The sequence below is a fragment of the Sarcophilus harrisii genome, chromosome 3 (assembly GCF_902635505.1).
Source record: "Sarcophilus harrisii chromosome 3, mSarHar1.11, whole genome shotgun sequence".
NCBI classification, from domain to species: domain Eukaryota; kingdom Metazoa; phylum Chordata; class Mammalia; order Dasyuromorphia; family Dasyuridae; genus Sarcophilus; species Sarcophilus harrisii.
In genome coordinates this window covers 610,983,406-610,993,983 of record NC_045428.1, presented here as the reverse complement: position 1 = coordinate 610,993,983, position 10,578 = coordinate 610,983,406, and the positions used below count along the sequence as shown (strand labels likewise).

The 10,578-nt window shown below is 62.6% G+C and overlaps 3 protein-coding genes across 3 annotated transcripts; 1 reads left to right on the top strand and 2 right to left on the bottom strand.

Annotated features, from left to right (window-relative positions):
- Positions 1-868: 868 nt before the first annotated feature.
- RNF225 (ring finger protein 225) lies at positions 869-3,624 on the bottom strand. Its single transcript, XM_023507292.2, has 2 exons — positions 3,370-3,624; positions 869-2,305 (listed from the first exon to the last, which is right to left on the bottom strand). Exons 1-2 carry the CDS (start codon positions 3,492-3,494, stop codon positions 1,384-1,386), a joined length of 1,047 nt encoding a protein of 348 aa, XP_023363060.2. The 5' UTR covers positions 3,495-3,624; the 3' UTR covers positions 869-1,383.
- A 632-nt stretch (positions 3,625-4,256) lies between these two features.
- Positions 4,257-6,766, bottom strand: RPS5 (ribosomal protein S5). Its single transcript, XM_031964147.1, has 6 exons — positions 6,620-6,766; positions 5,807-5,915; positions 5,475-5,684; positions 4,660-4,788; positions 4,481-4,579; positions 4,257-4,392 (listed from the first exon to the last, which is right to left on the bottom strand). The coding sequence occupies exons 2-6, from the start codon at positions 5,912-5,914 to the stop codon at positions 4,324-4,326; spliced, it is 615 nt and encodes a 204-aa protein (XP_031820007.1). The 5' UTR covers position 5,915; positions 6,620-6,766; the 3' UTR covers positions 4,257-4,323.
- Positions 6,575-10,025, top strand: LOC116422751. Its single transcript, XM_031961859.1, has 3 exons — positions 6,575-6,680; positions 6,783-7,305; positions 7,658-10,025. The coding sequence occupies exons 1-3, from the start codon at positions 6,575-6,577 to the stop codon at positions 7,785-7,787; spliced, it is 759 nt and encodes a 252-aa protein (XP_031817719.1). The 3' UTR covers positions 7,788-10,025.
- The last annotated feature ends 553 nt before the right edge of the window (positions 10,026-10,578 follow it).

Below are 10,578 nucleotides of genomic sequence, written 5' to 3'. Positions count from 1 at the left end.
GCTTTGGACGCAGCCCCCACGGGACAGGGCGCCGGGAGGCCTTCCACTTCGCACACACTGGGTGCCTAATACATGCAGCGGAGATGGGGACAGCTCTGTAGATATAACCTGGGGGCCGGCCGGGCTGAGACCCCTGGGGTCAGGGGGGTGACCTGGGGGCCGGCGGGGCCATGAGACCTCTCGGGCCGGGCACGTGCTCCTGCTCCTTTCCTCCGTTTCTGCTAACTGGGGCTCGGGCGGGAGCCGGGCTAGCGGAGGAACCCCGCGCATGCGGAGGAACCCCGCGCATGCGGGAGCGTCCCCTCCGACCTCCCGTAGACCCGGGCGCGGCCAGAGCCGGAAGCGCAGTCGCCCTCTTTTCCGGTCTCTCTCGCGGGGCCGCTCTAGGCCCCGGGGAGGTCCGGACTCTGTCCCCAGGATGCCCGCTCACCGGGAGCCTCTGCTCCAACGGCCTCGGGGTGCAGCCTCTCTATTACCGGGACGTAATCTGGCTTTGGTCCTTATATTCCCGCCCACACTCCTCGCCGGGGATACAGGGCAAGGGTCTACTCGTTTCTAGGACAACTGCGGGGGTGGGGGGGCAGTGGCAAAAGACCGTGCCAGTAACCTCCTGCGTCTGCGTAGTCATTCATGGAGCGCGCGACGCCTCCTGGGATTGGTAGTCCGATGGAGGAACCTAAGGACTCCTCTGCGTGCGTGTGCCCCCCCCCCCCCCCCCCCGCCCCCCGCTCCCCCTCCCCCGCGCATCGGTCCCTCCGCTGACCCCCCAGCACACCCCGGAGTGCTCACCGCATCCCACACTGGCGCAGCCACCCCGAGCCGAGCCCCGAAGCTCTGTTTGATGCTCAGCACATGACCGCAGTCGTGTTCCCAGGGACGGGCAGGAAGAACCGGGAAGCCGCAGTGACGCCGCCGGGAATCCGTCAGTTAGTCAGTCCACAGGCCTTTATTACAAACGCCTAGCCGATCCTCCCGAGCCTGGCAGAGCTCCCTGGCTTGTGCGAAGGGAAGCGGGGCTTGGGGGGCCGGGGAGCTTCCTGGCCGTGCCCCCCCCTCGTGACCTCAGGGAGCTGACGCGCGTATTTAGGGGTCCCCGCGCCGCTGTGCGGCCGGGCTTGGGAAGGCAGCCCGGAGGATGGCCGGGGGGCCGGCTCAGCGATCCCCGCCCAGAGAGGAGACTAGTTCTCCCCTGACTCGGGGCCACTACTTGCAGGACCTGAGGCCTTTTTGGGGCCTCAGCTTACTTCTCTAGAAAATGGGGGAATTGTACAGATCATTCCAGGGGTGGAAGCCCAGACGTGGGGCCCACGGTGACCGTGCCAGCCAACCCTGCCCATCTCCTCGGGCTGCCTCAGTTTCCCCACCTATGAGCCGGATCGGCTCTCAGCCCCCCAGGGGGCCACCATCAGCAGTCTGTCCTTCGCGGGACCCGGCGGGCGCAGCGCCTGCTTGAGACCCTCCAGGCGGAGGTCCGGGCGAGTCCCCGGGGCCTTCTCCCGGCTGGGTCCGCTCCGGGGGCGGGGGCGGGGGCGGGGCCGTCACCGGCGCCAGGAACCAGGAGGAGTTGGTGGGCGTGGGCGGCAGGTGCGGGAGGATGACGGCGTGCGAGGCGGCGTGGGGGATGAGGAAGAAGATGTACACCCCGGACACCACCAGCCCCGCCGTCACCAGCACGGCCAGCGTGACGGCCGCGTGGAAGGCCCACGTGGAGCGGTCCCAGCCCAGGGGCCGGGTCTGCGGCCGGCCCAGCCGCAGAGGCGGGGGCAGCGGCGGGCCCTCGCGGGCCTTGGCCGAGCTCGGGCCCGAGGAGGGCGGCCGCAGGTAAAGGAGGCCGCGGCGGCGGTCGAAGCGGACCGAGTCCGGGCCCAGCCCGGGGCTCTGGGCGTCGCGGGGCAGGAGCCGGGGCTCCGTGGGCAGGGCGGGGGGCCCGCGGCGGGGGGGCAGGCGGGTGGGCGCCCGGCACATGGGGCACGCCACGGCCTCCCCGCTGCCCACCGTGGCCAGCGACAGCCGCGCCAGGCACTCGAGGCAGAAGACGTGGCCGCAGGCCAGGCGCTTGGGCAGCTTGAAAACCCCGTCGAAGGGGGACACGCAGATGAGGCAGTCCAAGGGGGAGGGCGGCGGCAGGATGGGGGACTCCGCCTCTGCGAGGCCCGGCCCAGGACCCCCGTCCTCATCCTCTTCCTCTCCCTCCCCCCGGGGGGAGCGTGTGTTGGAACTGGCAGCCGGAGAGCTGGGGATGGACCAGGAACGGGATGGGCCCCGGGGCCAGCGGAGGCAGGACAGAGGACACGGCATCGGAAACCTGCCGGGGAGATGGAGACGGATGAGCAGGGGGTCCGTGAGGGGGCGAGAGACTGATGAGAAAGGGGGGCATGGGGGAGACAGAGTGATGAGAAGGGAGGGGGGGAGCCAGAGTGATGAGAAAGGGGGGGCATGGGGGAGACAGTGATGAGAAGGGGGGGACATGAGACAGGGAGACACTAAGAAAGGGGGAACATTAGGTAGGGAGACTGATAAAAGGGGGGACATGGGGAGACAGTGATGAGAAAGGGGGGATGGGGGAGACATGAGAAATGGGGGTGATAGACGTGATGAGAAAGGGGGTACATGGAGGAAACAATAAGGGAGGCGTGGGGGAAACAGTGATGAGAAAGGGGGTACATGAGACAGGGAAAGACTGATGAGAAAGGGAGGACATTAGGTAGGGAGACTGATAAAAGGGGGGACATGGGGTGGACTAATGAGAAAGGGGGGGTTACATGAAGGAGACAAGAACGGAAACAGAAAGGGACAGACCTGTTGAGAAAGGGGGACATGGGGAGACAGACAGGGAGAGAGCAGGGGGCCCGAGGGAGAGACAGGGAGGGGCCACAGGTGGAGGTCAGACTGGGAGACGGCAGAGGGGACAGAGGTTATCAGAAAGCGGGGACCGAGCGTGGGGAGTTAAGTGGGGCAGCAATGGGGAGCCCGAAAAGCTGAGCTCCAGTCTGGCTGAGCCCCTCTGGGCCCCCCCAGCTGCTCCCGCAACAGCTCCTTCCTCCCGGGACTGTGGAGCCATCCAATGAGGATGTGCCCCCTCCCCGAGGTCTCGCTCTACGGGAGGGGGGGCCGAATCCATGCGCTCCGATCGCTGAACCCAGGCGGGCTTCAGGAAGGGGGGCTCGCTGGGAGGCGCAAGGAGCGGAAGAGGGCGAGCCCTCCGTGGGGAACCAGGAGGGAGAGAGTTCCTGGCGTCTGGACGCCCCGCAGGGCCGAGCCTCCCTGAGGAGACAAGTGGGGCTCGGACCCAAGGCTGAGCCGGGAGGGCCGGGAAGCCCCGGCTCCCTAGCCGAGGTCCCGCTTCAGTCGGGAGAGGGGGGCACCTACCTGTCCCGGGGGGAAGCAGCGGGCACTCTGGCCCGCACCGAGCTGGCCGCCCGACTCCCCTCCTGCCCGGGCCGCCCCGGCCCGGCCCCATCCCCAGCCTGGCATTCCGGTCTCTCCAGGATCATCTTCAAGGGGGCGGGGCGGGGCGGGGTGGGGTCCACTCATAACCCCGGCTTGGCTTCGCAGGCCAGACCGGGTCGGCCCGCCCCCGTGCTCCCGGCCGGACCGGTTGGGCCACCTCCCGACTAGGGTGTGGGCAGGACCTCCCCCGGGCCGGCCTCCCCCAGCCATTGCACCTGTGGGCACCGCCCCAACCCTCAGCCCGGCCCGGATGGCGGAGGCGGCCAGGAATGCCGGCCTGTCTTGGAGGTGCCCCCGCCCCCCAGGCTTCGGAGCAGCTCGAGGGGGCGTGTCTGGGCCCAGCTGCTCCAAGCTGGCCCAGCCCTCCAAATGCCTGTGACCTGCGGCCTCAGCTTTCAGAACCCCCAAGGGGGAGGGAACAGTGCCAAGGGCTCACCACCCCCTCCCGGGCTACTCCAGGCAACTCCAGGCAGAGGAATGCTGGGCATGTGCTGCCAGCTCAGGCCCCGGCCCAGACCCCCCCCCCCACCTCCTGGCACTGTGCGTGAGTGCAGGCCATGTGTCTGTGTGCCCAGGCCCAGATCCCCCCCATGTTCTGTGCCCCCCAGCCCTCTGCCATGTGTGCCCAGGCCCAGACCCCCCTATCTCCTGACTGGCTGGCACTGTGTGCATGAGTGCAGGCCATGTGTCTCTGTACCCTGGCCTGGTCCTTGCTGTGCCCAGGCCCAGATACCCCCATGTTTCCTGCCCTTCAGCCCAGCCCCCGGCGCACCCCCAGCCCCAGAGCAGCAGACAGCAGACATGAGCACAGAGAGGGACCCTGCCCCCATTGCAGGGGGAGGGGGCATTTATTAGAGACAGAAGCCGCCAGCCTCAGCGGTTAGACTTGGCCACTCGCTCCAGCTCATCCTTCTTCTTGATGGCGTATGAGTTTGAGGAGCCCTGGAGAGGAAAAACGGGAAGGGCTGCTGAGGGGGGCCACTCCCCAAGCCCTCCCAGGCTCCCCCTCCCCACCAGGGCCCCCCCTCACCTTGGCGGCATTGATGAGCTCATCAGCCAGACACTCGGCAATGGTCTTGATGTTGCGGAAGGCGGCCTCTCGGGCGCCGGTGCACAGGAGCCAGATGGCCTGGGGAGCAGAGGGCATGTGAGCCTGCCGGCCCTGGCCTGGCATCCCCACCCCCACCCCCTCCCGGCAGGGACCCCTACCTGGTTGACCCGCCGGAGCGGGGACACGTCCACGGCCTGGCGCCTCACTGTCCCTGCCCGCCCAATTCGGGTGGAGTCCTCCCGGGGCCCGCTGTTGATGATGGCATTCACAAGAACCTGCAGCGGGTTCTGGAGACAGGAGGCAGCAGTTGAGGCCATGGGTCCATCTGGGGCCTCTTGGGTACCTGGGCTAGGCCAGGACCCCCCCCCCCCTTCCCCAAAGACAGAGGTCCAGGGTGCCCGCCCAGGAAAGCCTGAGGAGCAAAGACCCCCACCGGAGGGACAGCTCACAGGGTGGGTGGGGGCCCACCCCTCATGCCTCTCCTCTGAGCAGGGGGTGACTCAAGTCACATCCTGTACCCCCAAATGCCTCTCCTGTGAGCAGGCGGATGATCTCTGCCAGGAACTGCCCAGCCACGCCCCCTCCAATATCTCTGGGGTGACCAGGCCAATGACACCTGACCACACCCCCTCGGCTCTCCTGAGCAGACCAAGCCCCCCTCCCCCCTCCCGGCTCCCCCTTTCCAACAATTGTCCTATGGGTCAGCCCCTCCAGATCACTCCTCTTCCCATGACCTGCTAGGAGAGCCCCCTCCCCCAATGCCTCCCAGGTTAACTCCTCCCACCCCATATCTCTCAGGCCAGATCCCCATTACCTTCAGGCCCCCTTCTCCCAGTACCTGCCAGGTCAGCTCCCCCTACCCCATATCTCTCAGGCCAGATCCCCATTACCTTCAGGCCCCCTTCTCCCAGTACCTGCCAGGTCAGCCCCCCCCACCCAACGTCCCTCAGGCCAGCCCCCCATGCCCCCTCACCTCTCCGGTGAGCAAGTGGATGATCTCGAAGGCGTGCTTGACGATGCGCACGGTCATGAGCTTCTTGCCGTTGTTGCGGCCGTGCATCATCATGGAGTTGGTGAGGCGCTCCACGATGGGGCACTGGGCCTTGCGAAAGCGCTTGGCAGCATAACGCCCCGCGCTGTGGGGAAGGTACTTGGCGTACTTCTCCTTGACCGCGATGTAATCCTGGCGGGCAGAGGACAGAGACGAGGCACAGGGGTCAGAACAGCCCCGGGACCCCCAAATTGGGCTGGGCTCACCCGGAGCCCTCCCCCTCCAGCTGGGGTTGGCAGGGGGAGGCTCCTCACCTGCAGGGAGATGTCATTGATCTGCACGTCATCTGTGCTCCACTTGCCGAACAGCTTGATGTCCGGGGTCTCGGCCACGGCCGGCGCCGCCGTCTCCCACTCAGTCATGCTGGGGAAAGGAGGGGTCAGGGTTATGGGGGAACAGTGCTTCCAGTGTGGAGATGCCGTCCTCCCCCCAGGCCCAAAGAGCTTATGGGGGAGAACAGTGCTTCCAGTGTGGAGGTGCCTCCCCCTATCAGACGCGAGTTATAGGGGGGACTCCTTTCAGCATGGAGATGCCTTTCTCCCATCAGCAACGAAGAGGTTATGGGGGGGAGAACAGTGTGGAGGCATCCCCCCTCCAACGCCTATGAGGGGGGCAGTGCTTGCAGTGTCTCCCACCGCTCACTAAGGTTATTGGGGGAAAGTCCTTCCAGTGCACAAGTGTGGGGGGGAGGGGGAGAAAGTCCTCCCAGCCCGTAGTTGCCCTCCCCCCACCAGCCACAAGGAAGTCCTTCCAGCGCGGAGGCGCCCCCCTGCGTGCACAGGGAATCCCTGGGGGGAACAGTCCCTCCCCCCCCCCCCGCCACCGAGGCTATTGGGGGGGACCGGCGCTCCCAGCGCGGAGGCGCCCCCTCCCTCCTTCCCATACGCCACTGCCCCCGCCGAGTACGCGGGAGGGGGGGGCACAGCCATCCCCGCGGGGGTTTCCCTCCCTCCCCAGCCCAGCCGCCTCCCGGCCCCCGCGCCCGCGGGCGGCTCCGCTCGTGCCTCAGTTTCCCCCGCGCGATGTCGGGGGGGGGGGGTGGCGGCCGGGCAAAGGCCCGCACTCACTCGGTCCTCGGTCCTCGGTCCACGCGAGCAAGGGGAGGGTCTCCGGACGCCGGGCGCGGGGGTTGCAGGGGCTGCAGGGGCTGCCGCGTTTACTCCACGCGCCTCACTCAGGCGCCGGAACAGGAAAGAGGCCGCGCCCGCGGGGTCTCGGACTTTATATGAGCCACGACTGCTTCCGGGTCGCCACCTAGGGACGACCGTGCGCAAGCGCACTGGGCAGCCCGGAAAGCCCGGGAGCCCGCTCCCATTCGCACGTGGGACACAGGCTTAGAGACTGCGCATGCGTCCGCGACTGGAGCCACCAAAGCTTTACGCTCCAGTTCCTCTGACCCCCCCTCCCCCCGCTGCGTCACGGGCTTTCCCTCCTGCCCCGACGGCCCCGAGCCCCGCGGGGCTCTCCTGGCCCGGGTCCCGCTGCTGCTCGGGCCTCGGCGCCGCCCCTCGCTTCTCCGTACGGGCCGGGGGGCTCGCGCTCTCCCGTCCGACAGGAAGCGGGGGGGGAGGGGGGCGGGGGGGAGCCGGCGCTGGGCCGTGGGCCTGCCTTTGGGAAGCTCCCTCTCTGACCGGAGGGCGGCGGACGAGAGAAGAAGCTGCGCGAGAAGCGCTGGGCCGGTGGGTGCTGGGCACCGGGAGCGGAGGAGCTTGGGAGGGCGCCCTGAGCTGCTGGGGTTCCCTGTTCGTCTTGGGTAAGGGGCTCCCCGTGAAGGGGGGGGTGAGAATTCCCGGGCCGCCCCCAGGGCTCTCCCCCCGGACGGCTGGCCTCCTCATCCCAGCCCGGCGCTTAGCTGTCTTTCTGCTACGGGGGGGGGGGGGGGGGGGGGGGGGGGGGGCGGGGGGATTTTTTTTTTAACGTTTGTTTATAAGACCTATATAGGCATGGGCTGTTTTTCAGCAGTGATTCCTGCAAAACCTTCTGTTCCAGATTTCCCCTCCTTCCCCCCTCCCCTAGATGGCAGTCAGTCCAATGCATTAAATATGTTAAAATGTGTCTTCCACCCAACATATGTGTGCGTATTTATACAGTTATCTGCTGCACAGGAAAAATCAGGCCGAGAAGGAAGGAAAAACTGCAGAAGAAAGCAACAACAAACAGAATGCTGCCTTGTGGGCCACTCAGTTCCCGCTGTCCTCCCGCTGGCTCTCTGAATCACTGAACAATCGCAACTAGTTTGAATCATCTCATTGTTGAAGAGAGCCACTTGGTTGTGGTCCTGCTCATTTCGCTCAGCACCAGCTCCTGTCAGCCTCTCCAGGCCTCTCTGAAATCATCCTGCTGGTCCTTTCTTACAGAACAGCAATAAGAGGGCGGCCCCAAACGTTCTTGCACCTCCTTTAAGGTCTCTTTGGGATAAAAGGCCAGGAGTAACACCGCTGGGTCAGAGGGTACGCACAGTTTGATAACTTTGAGCATAGCTCCAGACTGCTCTCCAGAACGGCTGGATCCGTTCACAACTCCACCATCAATGTGTCAGTGTCCCAGCTTTCCCGCCTCCCCTCCAGTATTAGATGGCGGTATTTTAACTGGGACTTGAAGGAAGTCGGGAAGGTCAGTGAGCACCCCAGGCTCATTGCACGGCTGCAGCATCGCTGCAGCATCTCTTTGTCAGTTTCACCTCTGCATCTCTGTAGATTTCACCTGAGCAGTTTCTCCCCAACGCACCCCCTTGTCTAACGTTGCTCACACCCTGGTACAGACCCTCATCACCTCATAGCTAGGCTATTGCAACACCGACTGGGGATGTCTGCTTGCCTTCAGGGTCTCCCCAGTCCAGTCAATCCTCTCTGGCCACCAAAGTGACTTTTCTAAGACACGGGGCTGAAACCTCCTTTCCGGAGAAGCTTCAGTGGCTCATCATCACTTCCAGCTCAACTATTAGATGTTCTGTTTGCCATTCGAAGCCACTCTTGGCTGTCCAGTTTCTTATACCTTTCTCCCAACTAAAACCCCACCTTCTACAATAAGCTTTCCCAAACCCTCGCTAACTCTAGATTCTTCTTCTGTTTATTATTTCCTATTTAGCCTGTACCTTGTTTGTATGTATTTACATGTTTCCTTGTGAGGATCTAAGCTTCTTGAAGAAAGGGCCTGGTTTTAGTTTTTCTTAGCTTTTCCAGAACTTAGCACAGTGAGTGGTACATCCTAGTTGCCTGTTAAATGTTTATCTACGATTGCTGTTATGATGGTAAAATTAACAAGATCAACATCTCACGAAAGTAGATCGGATGTGGTGGGGATCTGTTTTAAATCTCTCCCCACCCCAGTCTACCCTTCCCTCAGCCACCAAAGTGATTTTCCTAAGCTGCTGATCTGACCTTGTACTCATACTCCAGTGGTTGATCAATGCATACTGACTGACAGGATCAGGAAAGGCTTTGTGTAAGCCTTTCAGCACCACACACAAGGACATGATGTTATTCAGGGCTTGTTTAGGGTAAAATGACTTGTTAAAAACCCACCCAGCCCATTGTCCTTTCTCTTCCAGCATGGCCTTTCTCTGGTCTAGTAGCAAGTGAATTAGAGTCTCAAGGCAGCCCCCAGGGGGTCGCCACTCCCCCGGTGTCTGCCCCTTGCTGCAGTGGCAGTGTGGGGCCTCATACCCCAGACTGCCGGAAACTCACTCTCGCCAGAACTTGGCCTACTCGTGCCCATCGTCGTGGGCTCCCTTTTCCTGGGCTGAGGGATAGATTTTTACACCCAGTGGAGAGAAATCAGATAAGACTTCAAACCCTCTGCTTGCCACCCCACCTAGTCCATCCCTCAGTTTCCCTGTCAAACCCTCAGCTCCCTGGAGATTTTTCTAATGGCTACTGGGGGAACTTTTCTGTGTAAAACAGGAAATCTGCTCAATCCCTTGGTTGCCGGTAGCTGTCCTCCATTATTCCTCACTGCCACTGGCAATCCCTTCCTTCCCAGCCCAGATGACATCGGGTTTGTGGGCCTCTGCCCCTGCCCCCATAGCTCCCAGACTACACCCACGGCTATGCCCACAGCTATACCTTTCCTCTGCAGTCCAGTGGTTCTTGGTTCAGCTTTACTCCTCTGCAAAGGAGACAAAGGACTAGCATTTACATAGCACTTTGTGGTTCATATACATTGGTGTGTACACACAGATAGGGGCATCCACATGTTATCTTTCCATTTTATTCTTCTCAAAACCATGCGAGGCTGGCGCTACCCCCATTTCATAGATGAGGAACCTGAAGTAGATGGTGGTTATACAGCTGGGTAAGTGTCGGAGGCAGAATCGGAACTCTAGGCCCAATAATGTTCTGCAGATTATACTGCCCAGCTGCTTGTGAGCTCCGTGAACACCTTCCATTCTTCCTGGCTGTGGTTGGAAATTTAAAAGTCTCATTAATGAAAATCAGATTGATTTTCCTTTTTAATTATCTTCCTTTGACTTGACCACCCCCCCCCCCCCCCAATAATCCTGATCGCTAGGAACAAAGGAGCAGGGTCTAAGACTAATGATAAACCACAGACTGGAATGTCACAAACCCAACACCCGTGGCCGGCGGGCTTCTGCCAGAAGCCTCTGAGAAAGGAGAGCCTCCTGATCTCGGGTCCCACCCCATCGCGGCCTGTCCGCCCAGCCTGGAACACAGGCCTCCCTACCTTTGTGCCTGAGGACGCCCAGCTTTCTTCAAAGGTCCCCTCATATGTTGAGGGAATCGGGGACAGCGGCTGCCCAAAATGGGGGCTCTCTTGCCTGTTGAGAGCATGAGGCCTAGAGCTTGGCAAATGGGATGCTGATGGAAAGCAGCTTGAGCCCAGAGGACCCCGGAGGTTCTGAGAATCCCCAAACCCTCTTCTTTCCCCTCCTCCTGTCTCCTCTTCCTTCTTCCTCCTCTTCTCTTCCTCCCTTTCTCCCCTTTTCCTTCTTCCTCTCTTTTTTTTATCCTCTTCCCCATCCTCCTCCTTTCTCCTCCCTCATTTCCCAAGAAATCTTTCACTCTAT